General features: G+C 37.2%; 1 protein-coding gene across 1 annotated transcript in view; it reads left to right on the forward strand.

Annotated features, from left to right (window-relative positions):
• The window catches only part of Spata6 (spermatogenesis associated 6), a 100,774-nt gene that overhangs the window by 59,937 nt on the left and 18,534 nt on the right, over window positions 1–22,303 (forward strand). Inside the window, exons 9-11 of the mRNA XM_051171140.1 lie at window positions 183–223; window positions 10,745–10,929; window positions 15,346–15,469. Of these exons, the coding sequence (XP_051027097.1) occupies window positions 183–223; window positions 10,745–10,929; window positions 15,346–15,469 (350 nt within the window). The remainder of the gene's footprint in view (window positions 1–182; window positions 224–10,744; window positions 10,930–15,345; window positions 15,470–22,303) is intronic.

Raw genomic sequence — 22,303 nt, forward strand, 5'->3', positions numbered from 1 at the left:
AGAGTTTAACTTGTTAGGCCGCCATCTTAGCACTGTAACACCACTGAAGGATTGTAAAGTGTTTTTGATATCTGCTGAATGACTTGGGATTGAGAAATGCTGATGACAGTAAAAACCAAACGTGAAGCCAATGCCTCTCGGATGTCACTTATTGATCCTTTGTTCCGTACGGTCTTTTCCAGATCATCATCACGTTGGCTGCTGCAGATCCAAGGATTACAAGGTATGGTAAACCAGTTATGTTATAGCAACTTCCTTGGTTTTCAGCCAGCGTAAGTATGTTTCTGCTGGGCTGGAGAGATGACTCAGAGGTTAAGAACACTGACTACTCTTCCAGGGGTCCTGAGTTCAATTCCCAGCAACCACATGGTGACTCACAACCATCTATAATGCGATCTAATGCCCTCTTCTGGCATGTAGAAGTACATGTAGGCACAGCACTATATAAATAATAAATATTTTTTAAAAAGTATATTTCTGCTATATAAATTCTGACAAGTTATCATTTTCATTTTTTAAAATAATGTGAAAGCAGTAGTTGTCACAGCATGGAATGTCATGGTTTTGGTAGCTGCCAAGGGTGCAATAGACCTTCATGAATGTCTTCCTACAGATATGCTGTAGGTTTCATTATCCATTTGGAATAATTGTTGAATTTAAATGTATGAGAGTGTGTGTATGTGCTGCATCTGGGGTACAAACACAAACACTGATTTGTGTGATATGAATGTGTGTTTAGTGCATATATGTAATACATTAAATACATTTGTCTACAATATGAGTGTTTTAATGTATTATATATGATAAATTATATATATGTACACATACGCATATGTGTGTCTACACATGCTTATTTGTGCACACAGGTATCATGGCTAATATCCTACATGGAATAGGGAGGCTTCCTTAGTTATTCTAAAGGCAAATTTTCTTCATTAATTTCCTTTAAATATGTTCTATAGTTTGATTATATATTTTCATCTTTGTTTGCTGTCTTCTTTTACTAATCAATAACTCTCAGGCTGTTGAGTATGTTATTGATTTTGCTTCTTAATAATTGCTACTGCCTAGCATATTGATATATAACATAATATGCATAATATATAGTATGCAAATTGTATTAATAGATTGTTAAAACATCCAAATATGGAAAAAAAGGATAAGATTTGCATGCCACTATCTGGCTGTAAGTTGACATTCATTTATACATAGATGTGAAGACTCTCTTCTCAGAGTGTTCTACCAAGAACTATGCTTTAAAGCATTTTTAATCTCCTGCCCTTTGTTAGATTCTTTATGTTAGGGCTTTCCTTGGAGATGGTGAGTGGTGAGTAAATTCACAGATTATTTCTGAATCCAGGATGAATTTTTTCATGGAAATGCACTTATCACATCAACTATGGAGATAGTAAAAGATTATTTTTTATGGGCAAATAGTAGTTTGTGGATAAATACTCAGGTAGTAGAAAAATGAAGTATTCAACAAGAAAAAACTCTGAAGCTTGGGGTGTACCAGAAAGTTTATAGAAAAGGAGCGAACTGTCTCTGTCATTTTTCATTTTGGAAGCTGCTAACCTGCACTTCTGGTTTACTCAAGTAATTAAGTTTCATTCCTTCTAAAGTCTCTGATGAGGTTGAAGACCAGATATTTCAGTTTTACAATTAAGCTTAGTTGTTTAGGAGCTGATGTATTTAGGTCTAGATAGATGTTTTAAGTTGGTAAAGATGAGATATGATATTGATTTACATTCAGAATTTTAGGCTCACCAAGATAGGAAAGATGTTTTCTCCAAGGTTGCCAAATTCAAATGGCCAAAACATGAATGTAACAGTTTTATAATTCCTGACTGTTTTCATGGTTCATCTTGCTGTATGTAGTTTATTGTATTTATGGGTAATAATATAAATGTACATTTTGAAAAAGTAAAATAATAAAAAAGGAAAAAAAAAACAAAGAAAAGACAAGGGCACTTTCCATATAGGAAGAGAGAGATGAGAGTCAGTAGCAGGAGAGCAACACGAGGGGATGCTGGAGTAGGTACAGTGTTCATGGAAAAAGAGAGGTTGTTGATGGATTTGAATGTGGCGTGTGCTAAAGGACACACCTTTTTATCCCCGAGACTGCCCCTCTCCTGGTATGCCTTCTGTCTCCTTTTGGACAGTTTCTAGAATTTCAGTCTTGATCTACTCTTTTGAACAAATTTGATATTCTTTAATGTTGATGCATAATAATCAGCTTTTTCATCCTTATTCACTTATTCTAATTTATGTTTTACTGTTTACTCCATCCTGAACCAGTGTCCTCTTTCTTCTCATGTGCAGTTGCACATGTCTTGAGTATAGTAGGTACTCATTTAATACATTGGTTCTCACGGGGGACGACATCTTCAAGGGACATTGTATTTACCATGATATTGTTACAGTTACGTAGGGAACTGGTTTGGTGAATGCTGAGCCGACACATGTTCTGTAAAGACTAGGATAATCTGAAACAGTAAACATTGATTTCATATCACACATGGCTTTCAGGAACCTCAAAGAATGTTAAACAGGTGACAGCATATGGGTAATTAATTATCAGAACCTAGAGTTTGGCATTTACAGAAAACCCGGTGATTTTTTTAAAACATTATTTTAGGGTGTACTGAATCATAGGTATACATGTATACAATTTGTTTCTTTAAAACCATATACCATGATTTTTATTGTTTTTTCTTTGCTTTTTGTTTTTGAGGCAAGGTTTCTCTGTATAGCCTTGGCTGTTGTAGACCAGGCTGACCTTGAAGTCACAGAGATCCATTTGCCTCTGCCTCCCAAGTGCTGGGATTACAGGTGTGCACCAGCACCTGCTGGGCATGATTTTTAACTTTGTAAATTAGTGGTAGTGTAATGATATTTTTTCCTAAAGCATGTGTTAAATATCTTATAATTAAGCTGTACACACACACACACCCCAAACATTTCTCCATGTCATCTTTTCTTCCTTTTACTGTCTGACTCAAGTGAATGCTGCCTCTCATCCTTACCATTATTCTGGAGGTATTTGGGGTAAATGACTTCTGAGAGTTTCAGAACTAAGGAGTTATTATATCTCTTTATATAAAATAAATAGGAAGTCATCATACAGAAATTGAGAAACATTCAAATTAAGAAAAATGTCCTGACTCAACATTATGAGAGAAAGAACCTCCAAAGTTATCACTTAGTTTATTTTGCATTGGCCATTTACTTCTGGATATGCAACCTACCCATAAGAGTGGCTTGTTTCTCCCTTGGAGAAAACTAATCTTTTGTTTGTCAGTGGTTATCAATTGGAGATAGCATCTGGATTAGGGATGGGGATATGTTTCCCCTTGTCCTTTTCATCCTGTAGCTCCCTCTGGTGCAGCCTCATACAGGCCCTCTGCATGCTGCCCCAGTCTCTGTGACTTCATGTGTGCCCCAGCTCTGTTGTGTCTAAAAGACCTTGATTTCTTGGTGTCCTCTATCACTTCTTGCTCCTAGACTTTCTCCTCCTCTTCTGCAGAGTTCCATGAGCCCTGAGGAGAGAGATTTGATGGAGACATCCCATTTAGTGCTGAATGTTCCAAGGTCCTCTTACTCCCTGCATGATGTCTGGCTGTGAATTTTTGTATCTGTTCCCACCTGGTGCAGGAGGAAGCTTTTCTGATGATGGCTGACCAAGGCACCGCTCTATGAGGACAGCAGAATGTCATTAGGAATCATTTTGTTGCTACATTCCTTTGGCTGAACAGTTTTATCTGGTTTCCTCCTAGTCCTTTACTTATCTAGACTCAGGTACTTGGCCACCCATGTGTTATTGTGTATGAGATCCATCTCTTGGAGTGGACTGTAACTGAAATCAGTTATTGATTGGATACTCTCACAAGCTCTGTGCCACCCCTGCACCAGATTATCTCGCATACAGGTCACCATTGTAGACTGAAAGTATTCTGGCTGAGTTGGTCTTTGCTTTTCTCCTCTGGTAGCATCATAAGTACCTTTTATAACCATGAACCTAGTCCATAGGGGTGAATACTCCAGGTAGGCAACAGCTTGACTTCTCTGTGTTCTGTAGGTAGTTTCCAGACATGCAGCCTTGCTGTCAGTTTGTGGAGAGCAGCCAATAGCCTTGACAGTGGCTTGGGTTGTTTGAGGGTAAGAAATCAATCAGATGTAACCTCTTCTCAGTACTGGAAGCTTCTTTTGGTTATGAGAGATGTCCACTTGGGGCTCTATATCCCCTGGTATTTGTGGTTTCATTTAGATCACCTTAATGCATGTATATATTTTACTTTTACTTTATTGTTTCCATATGACCCCTTAAAATGGCCCTTAATTTTAGTGATTTCTGCCTATATTTCCCTTTCTCATGCCTTTCTTCTTTCCCACTCCTCCCTGTTTGATCCTCCAATTCTAAGCTCCGCCCCCTGGCCACCCATAACTATTTATTCCGGTGGTTCTCAAACTGTGAGCCTTTTACCTCCTTGGGAGTCACATTCAGATAGCCTGCATATCAGACGTTTACATTACAGTTCCTAACAGGAGCAAATTTACTCTTATGGTGTAGCAACCAAATAATTTTATGGTTGGGAGTCACTACAATATAAGAAACTGTATTAAAGGCTCATAGTATTAGGAGGTTAGGAACAGCTGATCTTTATATTTCCCTCTCTTAGGAGGATCCATTTCACTCTATATGTGTCCCCTATGGGTATAGAGAGTATACGTTGCTTATCAATGACTTAACAGCTAACATCCACATACAAGTGAATACATACCATAATTGTCTTTCTGAGTTACCTCATCCAGGGCGATTTTTTTTCTAGTTCCACCCGTTTACCTACAAATTTTATGATTTTTTTATTTTAATGGCTATTTTGTTGTGTAAGTGTACCATGATTTCTTTTTTAAAAATGTTGTTTGTTTTATTAATTTATTCAGATTACAATTAAATTGTTATCCCATCACTTATATCCTCCCATGTACCATGATTTCTTTATCCACTCATCCTTTGACAAGTATTTGGCGGTTTTCAGTTTCTGGTTGTCATGAATGGAGTAGCAGTAAACTTGGTTGAGCAAGAGTCTCTGTGGTAGAATAAAGTGTCTTTTGGGTATATGCCCAGGAGAGATATAGCTGGATCTTGAGGTAGATCCATTCCCGTCTTCCCGTAGAACTTCCTTACTGATTTTCATAGTGGCTGCCCAAGTTTGCCCTTCTACATTCCTTACTCCACATTCTCACCAGCATGAGCTGTCATTTGTCTTATTGATTTGGTCATCCTGGCTAGTATAAGGTGAAATCTCAAAGTAGTTTTGATTTGTATTTTCCTGATGACTAAGGATGTTGACCCTTTCTGTAAGTGCTTCTTAACCATTTGTGTTTCCTTTTGAGAATTCTGTTTAGATATCTTCCTCATGTAAGTTAATTAATTTATTTTTATTTATTTTATTTTTAAAATTAATTTGTTCAATTTACAACTAAATTGTTCTCCCATCACTCATATTCTTCCGTTCCTCCTACCCTCCCACCCCCACCCTCTTACCCTCCCTTAGGTCCATGTCCAAGGGAGATCTCCTCCCCCACTTTATGGTCGCAGGCTAACAAGTCTTATCTTGGTAGTCTGCCTATTCTTTCTCTGAGTGGCACCAGGGCTCCCCTCCAAGGGGAGGTCGTCAACTATGGGGCACCAGAGTTCATGTCAGACTTAGTCCCTGCTCTCCACATAACTGTGGAGGATGTCCTGTCCGTTGGCTAGATCAGAGTAGGGGTTCGGTGTTTACTGCTTGTATTGTCCTTGGTTAGTGCAATAGTTTCTTCCCCATTTTTAATTGGGTTGTTTCCTCATGTTCGGCTATTTCTTTTTAGTTCTTTATCTATCTTCAGTATTATCACTCTTTCAGATGTGTAGCTGTTAAAACCCCCTGTTAACTATTCTGTAGCCACCCTTTCCAAATGACAGTGTCCTTTGTCATACAGAAGCTTTTCATTTTCACGAGGTCCCATTTATGATTCTTCTGAGTGCCAGTGTTAGTTTAGAAAGTCTTTTCCTGTAGAGCAACCTCTTAATCTGGCCTTTCTTTTAGTTCCTCTGATTAAGAAAAGCCTTAATGTTTTGTTTTCGTTTTAATGCTTAAAGCGTTTTTCTATCTTAACCTTATACCATCTGTGGTTTTTTCATTTTTATGACTATCTTTTAATGTCCATTCTTAAAATAATTTTTCCTGAGAACATCACTTTCTCCCCATCACCCCTAGGTTTATAAGATGTAAATGACAAAGTTTATATATTTTCTGTATGGAACTTGATGCTTTACATGTATACATATTTTTCTTTTTTATTATTATATTTCTTTTCTTATATTAGAGCATATATGTATATCTATGTACACATGTAATTAGATCTACCTGACATCTATTATCTTACATTGTTCTTGATAATGTTTAATGTCTTAGCACTTTTCACATATTATGCACATATATTTAACTGTAGTCACAGTGCTGTGCAACAGATCTCTGCATTTCTTTCATCTTCTCTACTTGGAACTCTGTCCGTTTTGGCCAAAGGTTTCCTCACTGTTTCCCTTAACAGTCTCCACTTACATTCTCTTTCTGAGTTTCTCAGAGTCTTCAGGTAAGTGGGGTCCTAGTCAGTTGTCTTTCTGAGTCTGGCTTACTTAATACAATGACTTTGGAATCATGCATTTTATTGCAAATAGCAGGATTTCCTTTTTAAAGGTCACATAATATTCCATTATATTTATCAAATTTTCCAAATTTTCATGTTGATGGACACAAATTGATTGCATATATGCTCATTACTTCTTGAGAGACTCTGCTAAATGCAGATAAAAGCCAGTCCAACTCATATTTCTTTCCCCACTGTTTCCTTAGAGAATAAACTTAGAAGTTATTTGGTCTATTTTTCAACCTATTGCAGGCAAGAGTTTTATTAATTCTGTTGCTGCCACTTATATGAATCTTAACTTTTCTAACCCCAAATATCTGTTCCCTTGCTGCCTGCTCCCAAGGAATACATAAATGAATATTTAGCTTTATGTTAAGGCCAGTATATTAAAATATCAACTTCTGGGTTGCTCAGGGTAATGCTATTTGTTATGCAAATAAGGTTCTAACTTCAGAAGCTAAATATAGTAGAGATTTAAAATTTAATCAGTTAACAAATAGAAAGTGCTTCTGAACTTCTCACTCATTCTAGGCATCAATCCATTTGTGGCTCTCCTTACTCTATAGCTTCACAGTCCCTTTGTGGCTGTGGAGAAGGCTCTGTTTCCTAGGAGGCTGCTCTTGGAATGGGCACTTATCTCTGTTTGGTTGCCAAGAACTGACCACAGTTCGTCCCTTGATGCAAAGATTGCTTCTTAGCGCCATCTCTGCTCTGGAGCAGGACAAGATGAGTTCTGATAGGTGCCTAGTGGCTTCTATCATATTCTAGACGTGAATTTCTCGCCTGCTCTTTGACAAGGCTTTTGTGACTGAAGTTACCACGATGGAAATAAAAATGTAACAAAACTAGACGTCACCTCCACTCTTGTAGGTATTTCATAGTAATGTGGATATTCATAGATCCCATGTATATTTGGACCATAATAAATATCAGGGATTCTGCTCATCACCTTTCCATTAGTATAAACACTTTTTAGATTTTATTTTATTTGATGTGTTTTACCTGCATGTATACCATTTGTATGCTTTGTACTCATGAAAGTCAGAAGAGGGCATAAGATAGCATGGAATTTGAGTTAAGGATTTTTGTAAACCAGTATGTGGGTGCTGGGAGCCAAAGTTGAGTCCTCTGTAAGAGCAACAGGTGCTGTAACCTCTGAACCATCTCTCAAAGCGCCATCTTTGATTATGGTAACAGAGACCTGAGGTAATTACTTATTTTTTAAAAAAAGGTTCTGACTCACAGAGCTTTAGCTCTAGTTTACAGTTCGTTGGCCCCTGTGCTTTGATGAGAGGTCATATCATGGTGAAAGCATGTGGCAAAGCAAACCAACTTCCCTCAGGAGCCAGGGTGCATGAGAGAGGTTCACTGGATTCTACAGTCTCCTAAAACCACCTAGTAGACCCCGCCCTAAATGGTTCTATCAACTTCTGGTGGAGCCTTTCTGAGGATTAATCCTTTATTACATGGGCATTTGCACAGCATTTAAGAGAATATAGCAGTTAAAAGCTAAAGGATTTGACATGATCAAGAATTGGTACAGCGTCTTGAAGACCTCGAGGTCTGTGGTTCTAATGAATCATTGGTGAAATTATATCATTTAAAATGAGCAGACAATTTGGAGATTGTTGTTAAGTAAATAGCCTACAGCATAAACACCTTAATACATATGAAGCACTTAAATCTGGTTGGAAGGAGCATGTACCAAACTGAAACAAGTGCAGGAAAGTTTATCAGTGTTGACTAACTATTTGGGGATTCATTCAGATTATTGGTTTTTCAAACATAGGACTTGAATCTATGATTCTAAAAGGTCAGAGGCGAGCTATTCAGGAGGCAGTTCACCTCTGAAGCAAGCAAGCTAACAAACAGCAGATTCCAAAACACAAACCTAGAAGCCATAATCTGAGAAGTAACCTAAGGTGCTACTGCAAAGAGAACAGCCAAAGCCCTAATTCCTTGGGCCTGGCTCAAAGGTGAATTTAGCAATTTATAGTTGTTCACTTAGATGAAACATTCCAAAAACTTAGATGAAAATACCAGAGAGATACAATGTAGAACTATTAGCAATGCCTTACCACAGTTTTCAAGTCTAATGAAGACATGAAAATATAACTAAGAGGGTTTAGTATCCTGGAAGACCGAACTTAGCTTTGGACTTAGTTTAACAAACCCACTACAAGAGTTATTTCACCATGACAGCTAGAGAGACTCCTGAGAAGGGAGGCTGAAGGGATCATAGAGTATCTTAGAAGGAAGGGCCTTTACTGCATTGAGGATTTTTTCTGGATCTAAGATCTTTGCATTGTAGACTTTAGTGGGCCAGGGTTGTCAATAGCTAATTCACCAGCTGTCTGTCCCAGTCTATATGCTCTATTGATCTCAAGACAAGCTTTTTAGGGTGTAATACAGAAAGAGAGGCCACCACCTTGGCCATAGTGTCTCTGAAATCAAAGCTTATGAGTTGATATTTGTAGGGTCTGGAGTCATGAACATTTTAATGGAAGACTTTCAATATGCGAATCTAACTGGTAAAGTTTGTATATAAAAGCTTAGGGTTAATAAACACTGAGGCTAGCCACTTAGCAAGTCATAAGAGGTGAATAGCAGGGGTTGGAGAGATGGCTCAGATGTTAAGAGCACTGACTGTTCTTCCAGAGATCATGAGTTCAATCCCCAGCAACTACATGGTGGCTCACAACCATATATAATGAGATCTGATGCCCTCTTCTGGTATGCAGGTATACATGTAGGCAGAATACTGCATACATAATAATAAATAAGTAAATCTTTTTAAAAAGGTGAACAGTGAAGGAAAGGGGCCATCTGTTTTGAGAAAGGAATTGCATGATCACACAAAGAGAAGAATCAGTATTATTTTGAGAAGGGTACCCAATTGATGACTGAGCCTTATTATGGGAAGTTCTGTGATAAGTACTGAAGGCGTTTACTATTTTACAGCCTTGTTTTACTGGCTAAAAGTTCCTTGAGAAAATCAGGAGAAGGTACTGTAGCATGAAAGTGGGCTTTAGTTCTTCACAAAATTAACCCAAATGGATGCAAGTGTTCTGGGTCCTCCTATTTCACTTAGGTATATGTTTTTCCCTTAATGTGTTACACATTATTAGATTTGTTGAATTCAGCAAACTCAAGTTGCATCCACTTATCTTCAAATGATGTACTTTTGTGTTCTTATGTCTTAATAAAACTCTTATCATGTATATATGCCACATTGTCTTTATTCAGCATCCAGCCGTTAATGGACACTTGGGCAGATTCCCCAACATGGCCATTGTATCGTCAGAGCATTATCATAATGTTCTCCTTATTGTGAAGTCCCCTCTGACTGCTCCTTTTAAAATAATTCCTTTCCATCTGCTTCCTATGGCGGCATTTCTTGTTCTGCTTCCTCTGATGTAATGCTTCTTATTTTACTTGCGTATCATGTTATCTGTTTAATGTCTTAAAGCTATTTCTGCTTAGTAGAAATCTGCTACTAGAGGACAAGTTCCGCAATAGCTATACTAAGAAATCAGTGGGTTGGTCATATGTGTTCTTTATTTTATATACACCAATATAGATACTTGTCCCAGCCCTACTAAAAATGTTCTGAGTTAATGAAATTGTATCATGTTGTGACTACCTAAACATGACCTGTACAAGAACAACAATAGATATGCTTATGTGGGTTGGGGGAAAGCAGGAAACCTCAACCATACACAAAGAACTGTAGGCATCCAAATAATGCTCAGAGCAGGAGAAATAGTTTTACCAAGGAAAAATACACAAGTTGGTTAGCCAATGGTCAACAGACTAGACTGAGCAAGGTGTTTTCATGTATTTAGAAATATACATGTGACAATTGATGAAAACGAGGCCATATATTTGAAGGCAAGCAAGGTAGGTTGTATATAGAACATTTGGAGGGAGGAAATAAGTAAAAATACATTGTACACATTTTATATAGTATGTAGATGTATGTACGTATGTATGTACGTATGTATGTACGTATATATGTATACAGATAGATTCACACATTTTTTTAAATAAACAGGTTATCAGGTCACCACATGGGAGAGACTTCGAGGATCCCTTTGAGAGGTGTGAAGAATATTTGAGCCCAAGGACATGTAGCAAGCCCCAGCATTCTGCAAGGACCTTACTCGTCCATTCAGCACCTTCAACAGTACCAAAGCATTGTCCAAGCCCTGTGCTAAATAGAGCCTCTCTCAGGGAAAGGTAAGTGTAGTTTCTGTTTTTTCCTCATCTTTTGTTTTTGATCAGGAAGACATGAGTTCAAGGCCAGCCTGAGCTAAACCTTTCCTACTTTGAATACTCAGAACTAGAAGCAGTAAACAGCACATTCATATGAATTGATTATTTATAAAATTAAAATTTGATTTTAATGCTTAAATTGTTTGTTAGGAAAATATTATATATTGTGTTGATATTTCTCCCTGGCACAATTTACTGGAAATGAGTTTATTAATCATATATGGTTCTCTGTTCCTAATTAATGTCATTTCTTAAAGGTGAGAATCTGACTGAGTGTGTGATAGGTTGTTTCAGTAGGCCCATGTGTGGTTAACTATAGTTGGTTTACCGTAAGTATACAGATAGTCTACGTTGAATTTCCGATTAGTCTCCATGGTGAAGCATGCATTGTGGTGTACCATCTGGCCTCATTTATCTCCTGCCAGCAACCCAGGGGAATCTAAATCACAGGAGGGGTTAAGCTCTCACTCTAGGAATACTTATATCCCCGGTCAGAGGGCTGGTTATATGTGGGCATGGGAAAATCCACCGTTTTATATAAAACTATTCTTATTCCATTAAATAATCTAAGTTATTTTAAAAACTTTTACTGAGAAGCTGAAACTGGAGAAATATTCTTGTAATGCCTTGTCTCTCACATTCCATTTTTATAGGTGGCATAAAAAAGTAGCCACTAAATTCTTAAGACATGTTAAGTTCATTCACCAGAGGTAATTAACAAAGGCTTAAGTAGCTGTAGAGACTCTAGCAATAGTCTAGCTGAAAATAGCTACTTTGAGCAAGCTTATGGTTGCTGAATTAAAACATCCTGTTCTGAGCAGATAGGCTTATCTGTTTCGTCATAAGCTTTGTATGCATTTAGACTGAGGGAGAGAATGTGAGTGTGCTTGTGATGCTGGCTACTTGATGCTGAGATAGAGAATACTGTTAATTTAATTTAAAATCGGTTTTTGAAAATTTTATGCTTAGTGCTATATTTACATCATTTCCGTCTCCTCCCTCCCTACAACTGCTCTCCTGCTCTTAAATTCATGACCTCTTCTATAATCATTATTGTTATACACTTACGAATGTATAGATATATATATCCCTACTAAATACATTTTGTGTTGGTTGTATATACATGTGCTTAGGGATGACCACTTCGGATTGTGTGACCTGTCAGGGTGTCTTCCCTGGAGAAATCTGATTCTTCCCCCGCTGGTGGCCATGGATTTCCTGTAGCTCTTCTTCTAGGGGTCACTCAGAACTGTAACTGTATGAGTCTTGCTTGGGGAACCATGTTGCTGAGATTAAATGAGCGCGTCGTCTCTTTCATTGCAGACACACTATCTTGTAGTAGGCGTGCTTGTCCTCCGGCTTTTAATGTCTTTCACTCCCTCTTCTGTCATAGTTCCTGAGCCTTAAGTGTAGGGGTTGTGTTGTAGATGTAGCAATTGGAGCTGGGCACCTTGCCGTCCCCTGTCTTCTGCACTTTGACCAGTTGTGTAGTGAGATACAGAATTTTGCTTGATAGTATTTCTAGTTCATTAGAATCATGCATTGTGTTACAGGAGTGCTCCCATGTGGTATGTGCGCACGCACACACACATACATACACACACATGCACACACCCCTCCACTTTAGAAGTTTCTTAGAAGCTCTTGAAAGGGGGGTTTCTGAAGAAGTCTGATAACTTGAATCTCACTATCAGGGGCTTTATTTGTGCATTTGCTCAGATATTGAAACACAGTGAATGTATCTGTTAAACCTTCTATAAGAAGCGTATGTTATTGTGGTTTTGTCCTGATACTTGTCATGTATACATATATATATATATATATATATATATATATATATATATATATATATATATATATATATATATACACACAAACACACACACATATATATATGTATATATACATTTTCAAGAATGCTTTTACTTATATTGCCTTTGTGAATATTGTTTTATGCCCCTTTAATTTTTAAATATATTTTGTAACATTCTCCAATTCTAAATGTACTGGGATAGCACAGTATCAATTGAGAAGGGACCTGAGTTATTTTATCTGTGTATACAATTTGACTGTCTGTAAATTCTTTATAGAGTATAGCTAAAATTAGCTTTTCAGTTATATTTCAGTGGAAGAAATACCTTAAGAGTAAATATTACTATGTACATTCTCTTTCTTCCACCTCCCCTCTAGTTTCATGAGACCTGGTTTCACTCTGTAACCCCAACTGACCTGGAAATTGCTATATTGACCAGGCCGGCCTAAACTTGTGCTGATACCCCTGAGTCAGCTTCGGGAGGGTTAGGACACTGTATTTCCTGCTGAATAGATGTGCTTAAGCTTTTTGCTAAAACAACGTGAGCATTCTTAATATTTGACATTGCCTGTTTTACTATTGATTGGATGAAAGTAAGGCATACTTAAAAAATAAATGATGAGCTAGTTTGAACTTACCAAAATAAGTTAAGGCTTTATTGCTGTATTGTTTGTGGCAAGCAGAAGTTTTTTCCCAAGACAGTGTAGCGCCTCTATCATGATGCAATTTATTTATAAAGAAGGACACACTCTGAGTGTTCAACTCATATTGCTAGGAGCAAAGACGCCTTATTCCTCTCAGGACTCAGCAACCCTCTGTAAATGGATTGCAGTCTCAGGTTTGGTGTTTCTAGGGCATTACTAATACATTTGCAGGTGTTTACAGAATTCATTGAAGTCTTGATACAGTTTAAACTGATATAAATGTATATTGTATATTCCAGGAAACATCAGAAGTTTTGTCTAGTAATTGTATGTATGTCAGAGCCATAGCTACAGAAGTTTATATGTATAGGTATTCATGAAAATTATGATTTCTCTAAGATTGAAAATGGTAACCTTTTAATCATGTTTTAAATAAACAGACTAAAAAAAAATTAGCAGTTGTAGCCAATGAATTCTTATTTTAGTGAAGGTACTCTTTTCTTTTCACCTATTTAAAAAATACATCCAGAAATTGCCATGCCACAAAATGGTTTCAATTTTGATTATAAGTATTTCAGAAGCACATTTCTAAATATAAATATTAATATTATTAATCCAGATTAGTTTTACACTTTACAATGTTACTAAAATTAGGCTTGAATATTAGCATAATTTAATTAAAAGGGAATTGGTACCCTTTTATATCCTGTTTAAGTGTTTCTTTTTCTTTTGTAAATCATATTAAAGTATGTGAGGCAAGCATTTCTTATACCATAGCACAGACTAGTGGACCTATTCATAGTGCCATTGGGGAGGCCCTGGAGTTGCACAGTTGCATCTCAGAATTCCACACTCGGTTTCATATACTGAGGCAATTGTTCCACCAAACCACCTGCATAGGTGCAGCTAATCTTCCTTTTATCTGTGTGAGAGATTTAGGTTTGAGGTTATCTATTAAACTGATTGTCTATTGATTATGTCCTTTAAAGTAGATCCTTAAAGCCATTTATCTCTTTAATAATCTGTACTTTGTACGATAATGTAATATTCTAATTTTGTAAGAACAATCTGAGAACAAAAAGAGGCCAAATTTAAGTAATCTATGCATATACTTCTAATTTCTTTATAGAGGAATTATCAACAATACTTAAAATATATGCATTATTTTTAATGGGATTTGGAAATTTTCATGATTACTTGAATAAAATAAAATAAAATAGCTTAATTATATTAATGTCAATTTTAAATAAAAGAGCAGAATGAAGAGAAATAGATACTTTATTTCTTCTTTGACATTTTAAATCCCAAAATACAGACTCTAATTAAATTCATACTTTTCTCATCAATATTTAAATATTTCATTCTTTTAAAAAATATAATTCTCATAGTGGATAGAGAGGTGACATCGCCTTTATTGAGAAGGGACTATTTTCTATTCTGAAAGAATGGAAATGTGAGTAGATTCTAAGTATTTTAATTTCTTATATATAATTTGCTTAATTCATAAAGTTGGTGAGTTGTATGTGTAGCTTCTTGTTTTTTCCACACATATTTCAGAGTATATTAAATTATTTGAGAATAAGTACTAAGTTTAAAGACATGGTATATGGAATTATTTTTCTGATATGAAATTTTATATCTTTATATATATAGATATGTACTAAAGAGTGATGTGTCAAAATCATTAAAGTGATCAGATATGTAGGTTTAGTCTCCCAAATACATGTCAAAATTAATTATTAAGACTATGTTTAGACACTGTAGAAAATTAATACTGTAGTTGAGAATGAGTGTATATATAAGTTCTTTCTCTTCATATTTGGCCAAATGAAGAAATTATTTTATGCTTATAAAGGTTAGGAAGAGGTTTTTAATTATTATTGTTTTTCTCTCTTTAACAGTTACTTACCTTTGTGCCCACAGATTCCACTCTGATTGGTGTTCATCTCCAAACTGTGAAGAGATCCATGACCGGGTAAAAGACGTATTAAAATCACATCAGGCTCATGCTCATGCGCATGCTCATGCGCATGCAAGACACATATGTGTTAGTTTCTAAAATTTTCTTTTTATTAAAGGCTTTTTAATAGGCTCCCCAAACCAGCTAAGGTGCTTTCAGGTTGTGATTCTTAGTTATGGGGAAGGAAAACAAGTTCTCTGAAGGAATCTATGGGTTTTCTACAAGCAACATAACTAACTTCCTGCTTGGCCAGAGCCTTTTGTTCACGACTTTAATGTATTTTATTACATTTATTTTCTCTGTCTCTGTCTCTGTCTCTTTCTCTGTCTCTCTGTCTGTCTGTCTCTCTCTCTCTCTCTCTCTCTCTCTCTCTCTCTCTCTCTCGTAGTGTGTGTGTGTGTGTGTGTGTGTGTGTGTGTGTGTGTGTGTTTGTGAGTTTGTGTTTTATGACACATGTGAAGGTCAGAGAATAAGCTTGGCTGAATCAATCTGTCAGTTCTCTATTTGCACCATATTTGTCCTGAGGATTAAAATCAGGTCCTCAGGGCTGGAAGCAAGTGCCTTTACTACCTGAGCCATCTTCGGGTCCTCAGTCATCTGAACTATAAGAATTTTAGTCATAATTATGTCATAGCTATTACTAAATATTTAACAATTAACACTAAACATTTAACATACTAAACATCACTAATCATTTAACATACTAGAGTTTTAACATTGGTCATCGGAACTATAAGCATTTTTAGTTCTTATTATCTTATAAAATCTAAATGGTTACTTTGTAATAACAATATAGAAGTTTTCGTAATGTGGAAACTCTTGTGCATTTGGTGAAGGTGCATTTGATTCTATAGGTAGACTGTGGTGGTAGGGGATGTGTGTAGGGCCTCTATTGCTGGGCCTTTGCAGATCTTGTTAGTGGCTTAATTAATAAAGACACAGAGACTTTATATAATTTAAAACCGTTGGCCGTTTGCTGGGGGAGTCTCTGAGCTAGCTGGCTAACTTAACCTCGGCTGCTCTGTCGTTCTGTCTCCCCCTGTGGGTCTCACTGTCGGCTTACAGTGCCATTCAGCCTTCCTCTTGCCTGCCTCCTTTCTGGGCCTCTCCTTGAGTCCGCCTGCATCCTGCCTGCCCAGAAGTTTCCTACTTCCTGCTTCCCGCTCTGGCCAGTCAACTCTTTATTACACAAAAAGTCACGTACTAGTCTGAACCAATCAGGAGTAAAATATCCATCTCTTATGGGTCGTTCTTTGGCAGGTGGGGAAGAGCAAGCATTTACAAGTAGAAAACCTAGAAAACCAAGAAAACCAGTGATGGGCCATAGAGTGACGTTCTAAATCCTTCCAGCATTTGGCTCACTTCAGGCATAGAATTACCAATTGTAAATACAGAGACACACCTTTTCAGTGTGAGGGATACACAAAAGAAAGAAGAGCAGGTTGGGAAGAGCAGGACATAATGTTTTCTGAGATAAGGTAAACATGCATTTGCATTCATGGTAACTTGGAGCCATAACAGTGTAATATTTTTGTATTAGGTTTTTAAATTTCATTCATTATTTTAAACAATTACTTGTCATAGTTTGTATCTTTCAAGTCATAATAGTTTTCTCTTACAAAAATAAAAATCTACCCTTTTAATGAAGGTTATTGTAGCATTTGTTTAGATTTAAGATTTATAATCTGCCTTTCTTTTTTACTATTTTAATTATTCTATTATAAAAACTATTCTGTTATTACTTGGCCTATTTTTCCAACATATATACATGACAAATTATTTCTTTGATCACTTTTCTAATAGTATTGAGGCATGTAAACTTTTTGTATGTTTATTATCATGTATTTTATTTCTCTCTGTATAAAACATAAGTTATTATTGTTCATAAAATAACAATGATCTGTTTTAGCCTCATATTTTTCCTATTCCCCATTATGTATGAGCAGTGAGAAACTGAGATTTTAAAGTGGAATCCAGAGTATTTCCATCAGTATAAAATTGAAGTGTTTAAATACAGTCCTAGCAGAATATATGTAGGCTGTGCATACTATGAAGGGCCAACATGAATGAAAGAAGAATAGTAAAAGGAGAAGTGTGCCAGGCCAGCAGAATGGAGGATTCGTATTTGAAGCCTTGGTGAGCTTTAGATCCCATGATGTCATAATTTAACTTCTTTTTGGTGCTGAAAAGGAAAACCAGAGCCATGTACATATTAGGTTAATGCTCCACCAGTGAGCTATGTTGCTAGATTATTTGATGTTATCTTTAACAATATTTTTGTTTTATATGTAAGACTGTCTTGCCTAAACATATATATTTATATCATGTTTGTGCCTGCTGCCCACGAAGAGCAGAAGCAGGCGCTGAATTTCCCAGAACCCATAACTGTAGTTATGGATGTTTGAAAGCCAGTGTTTGGGAACTAGAAACTGAGGCCCTTTGTGAGAGAAGCAAGTGCTTTTACCTATTGATTCACCTCACCAGCTACCTTTTGATGTTGTCTTAATCAAAACCCCAGCATAGTGTTAAAAACCTAATGTTAGCAAGCGGATTCTAAAAGACAGAAAAACAAAGGAGCTTCCAAAATCAAGACAAGCATCAATGAGATGCCTCAGCAAGTACAGGTGCTTAATGCCGAGCCTGACAACCAGATCCCTGTACACATAAATGCACGGGCATATGTGCATGCAGTGAATAAGTAACCTAATGAAAAAAGTTAAAATTTTAAAGAATTTCCTACAATGTATACAATGAAATGTGATCATGTCTCGTATGTCTCCCTCTAACTCCTCCCACATGTGTCCAACACAAGCCATTACAACCTCATGTCTATGCCTAAATGTTTTTAAAAATCCCCATTTAGTCCACTTTTATCTGTACTTAGCACTGAAGCATGGGAAACCTACCAGTGGTTACATCTTTAAAAAAAATGATTCTCTATTTCCCAACAACTATCGACTGCCAATAGAAATTATTCTGAAAAGAAAAAAGCTGGAGGCCTCTCCATCCAGCTGTAGCAGTTGATTCTGTTGAGGACACTTTAGTATTCACTAAGCTGTAGACATATCCAGTGAGTAGAATGGAGACTCCACAGACTGACTTACACAAACGCTGTAGCTGATAAGTGAAAAGGGTGCAAAGTCAATTAAGCAGAATCCCGTCACTGCTTAACATTGGTGCTGGAGTTAAGCTCCTCTCCTCTGGTTTTCAATGTAGGCAATTCATTGACTCAACTGTCTCCCCAACCAACGCTTTGTATTTTTGTCTTGTGAACAAATGGTTCTGTAAGAAAGCAAAACAAAACAACCCAGCAGCGACAACAACAAAATTCTCTCAGTCGCTAATTCACAACAGACCAAGAGACCTTATGTATTATAAGACGTTCAAAGAAAATGTAGACAATTTAAATTGAAATGAGACAACCTATAGCAGACAAAACCAAATTAAATTGGACCTTATAAATTTTATGTTTGCCTAATGGAAGTTACTGGTAGAAAACTAGACTTTGTCTGGTTAAAAGTATTTTCGGCAGGGCCTGGATTTGATATGAAGACCCATGTTTGGTGGGGAGGAGGAGTAGAGGCTAGCCAAAGCCACATCACAATTGAGTATTATGTTCTTTTTGGTGTCTTGTGATGCTTTTAAAGCGTGCAAGCACTGGGCTGGAGAGATGGCTCAACCACTAAAGGCTAGGCTCATAAGCACAATCATAAAATACAAAGTCCTCCAAATTAGCAAGTAAGTGGTCACAGATTAGAGGAGACTTAAGTCTTCTGTACTGAACCTGTGTCAGTACAAGGACATTGTTGAGAAGACTTGGATCCAAATACAGTTGGCAGCCATGTATTGTACCAATGAGAGAGTCTTTTTTTTTTTTTTCTGATTGTACCACGCTTATGTCAGATGTTCACATTAAGAGACCCTCAATAAAAGGAGTGTTTCTGTGTGTTGTTCTGTCCCACGTTTGTAACTTTTCTGTATATTTATAACTGTATTTCAAAATTTAAAAGGTAAAACATTCTTGAGAGTTTTATTTCAGCCCTCTCAATTTTAGCAAGAGTTGGTGTGATTCCAGGTTTCCTTCCCCTCCCAGGCTCTGGGTATAATTTTTGCTGGCTCAGCATGGATCACACTTCCTTCTGTTTGGGCAGGATTTCTGCTTTATTGCCTTCCCTCACTCTGCAGGTTCCAGTGCCCATCATGCAGGGGGCAGCAAGCCCAGCTTTGCACCAAAAGAGTATCGTTGGAACTTGATGATTAGAACTTTAATTTTTGTCTATGGAGCATTGGGGATTACCAAACCCCTGCTGATTCGTCTGTCCTCCAGCAATATACCTGCTGAACAAAACATAGGGCCTTAGCATTTGTTCTGTGCTAAAGATCCACAGAGGCTCGCAGGAGAAAGCCAGGTGGCCCCTCATCTCACAGCTTTGGGGTTATCTCCTGTGGAGAGTCTTGTCAACACAGTTACAGTTGTTTGAGCAGCTCTCTGGTGATTTAAAATAGCAGAAGAATTAATGTAATCAGTCTATTCCATCCTGTTCAGAAGTAGGAGACTTTCACTCCACTTTTAAAACTTAAGTTTGCATTTGCCTCTTATTGATAATGCTGCTCATGCTGGCTTATGCTAGACACTAATTTCAATACAGTCCAACAGCAGAGCACAAACTTATAATTAGCTAGCATTTCCTGCCTGTGTTCATTTATATAGCACCCCCTCCCTGAGTAACTGTGTCCCCATAAGGAACATACACCGTGTTTAATAAACCACTGAATGAATATGAAACAGTAAAAGACAAAACAAAACAAAAAACCCAGTGTGCTACAGCATGCAATTAAGTACATGAATGTAAAGCATATGCATGGCTTATTGTTCTTTCAGAGAAAATCTGAAATCGGCATATAGGAATAGTAACATTTATTAGAGGCTAGGGACTCTGCACACATCAGTCTACTTTTTCCTTACAATAATCTTGTAAATTAAGTAGTGTTTCAAAGACAAGGAAGCTGACATTCAGAAATGTTGTGGCATGTCTAAGGTACATAGCCACTGGAGATGCCTTTAACTAAGATCTGCATCCAGGTAACATCCTTGGTCTTAACCACTGCTTTCTTACAGTGATGATTACTAAGTACATCTTCAGACACCTAAGCACAGAGATGCTGTCAAGCTTAAACACATGTGAGCCATAGATGTGTGTGTGCATGTTCAAAAATAAGTCAGTGTGAATATAGAGACATGGTGCTGACCTACTAGGGGTTTCATTTTCTATTTATTTATTTATTTATTTATTTATTTATTTAATTTGGTAAGCCAGTTAACTTGGTAACAGTGAGTGGGAAGTTGGTTAGGCTAGGAATAAGGGTTTGGAATGACACGTACCAAAGTAGCATGACGGAGGAATCAGTCAGAAAGGATGTGTGATTTGTCGGGAAATAATGCAGTTTAGATTTGGTAGTTTGAAATTGAGATATGTGTTTAGTTGGAATTCATTTATTTTCCATAAAGTTATGCCAGGCACTAAACTAAGTGATATTTGATGCATCGTTTGGAATTAGACTTTTGTCAAATGTATTTCTATACTTTTTTCATATGTGTTAAAAGTGTTTATATATTTAGTATATGTAGCATGCTTAGAAGGATAGCTATGTAACAAGCATCTAATTAATGATTAAGATCATGCACCTCCTAACTAGCTGGGGGGGCGGGGTACTTCCAGTGCTCCATAAACTCACAGACCCTCTAGAGTCCAGCACTGCGAAGAAGTGTGATGTCCCACAGATGTACAGATCCTGCCATTGCCTCTGATTCTACATTCAGGGCCGGTGCCCCTCCCCACTATGCCTAAAGGAAGCTGGAAGGAGACACTAAAAGAGATAAACCCAGCCCTGGAGAGTGGCTCAGTGGCTAAGACTACTTGTTGCCCCAGAGGACGACCTAGGTTCAATTTCCATCCCCTACCATGGCTCACAACTATTCATAACTCCTGTTCCAGGGGAACCCAACACCTCTTTTAGCCTGTAAAGGCACCAGACACACATAGCCACATACATACATACATACATACATACATACATACATACATACATACATTAAAAAATACATCACATAGGCAAAACATGCATACACATAAAACAATTTTTCCACTTTTAAAAATAGATTTTATTCATTTATTCATATTACATCTAAATTGTTATTCCATCCCTTATATCCTCCCATTCCTCCCTCCATCCCATTTTCCCCTTACTCCCTTCCCCTATGACTGTTACCAAGAAGAGACTTGATACCCTATGAGCATATAAAACAAAGTTTTAAACTGATAAGAACAGATCTAGCCAATGGGCAGAACATTCTCCACAGTTGAGTGGAGAGTGGGGTATGACTTTTACACATACTCTGGTGCCTCATATTTGACCATGTCCCCTGGAGGGGGAGACCTGGTGGCACTCAGAGGAAGGATAGCAGGTTACCAAGAAGAGACTTGATACCCTATGAGCATATACAGGGGGAGGAAATTCCCCTCAGGAACAGTCATAGGGGAGGGGAATAAGGGGAAAATGGGAGGGAGGGAAGAATGGGAGGATACAAGGGATGGGATAACCATTGAGATGTAATAAGAAAAATTAATAAAAAAATTTTAAAAACCTGAAAAAAGTAAACAAAAAAACCCCAAATTTTTAAAAAGAGAGAAAGCCAAGGTAAAGAGCAAATCAGCAGAAGATCCACAGAGTTGTCTGCTAATCTTGTGCCTTCAAAACAGGAACTAATGCCTTGCAAAGAAGGGAGAGAAGATCCCTGATGAAAGAAAAGAAAAACAAACAAGCACCCTGCTGAGCACAGAGATGCCAAAACAGAGTGGACACCAAGAGCTGAGGAGCTGCAAATGCCAAGGGGAGGGTGCAGGCTTCATAGCTCAACTC

The sequence above is a fragment of the Acomys russatus genome, chromosome 29 (genome assembly GCF_903995435.1).
Source record: "Acomys russatus chromosome 29, mAcoRus1.1, whole genome shotgun sequence".
NCBI classification, from domain to species: domain Eukaryota; kingdom Metazoa; phylum Chordata; class Mammalia; order Rodentia; family Muridae; genus Acomys; species Acomys russatus.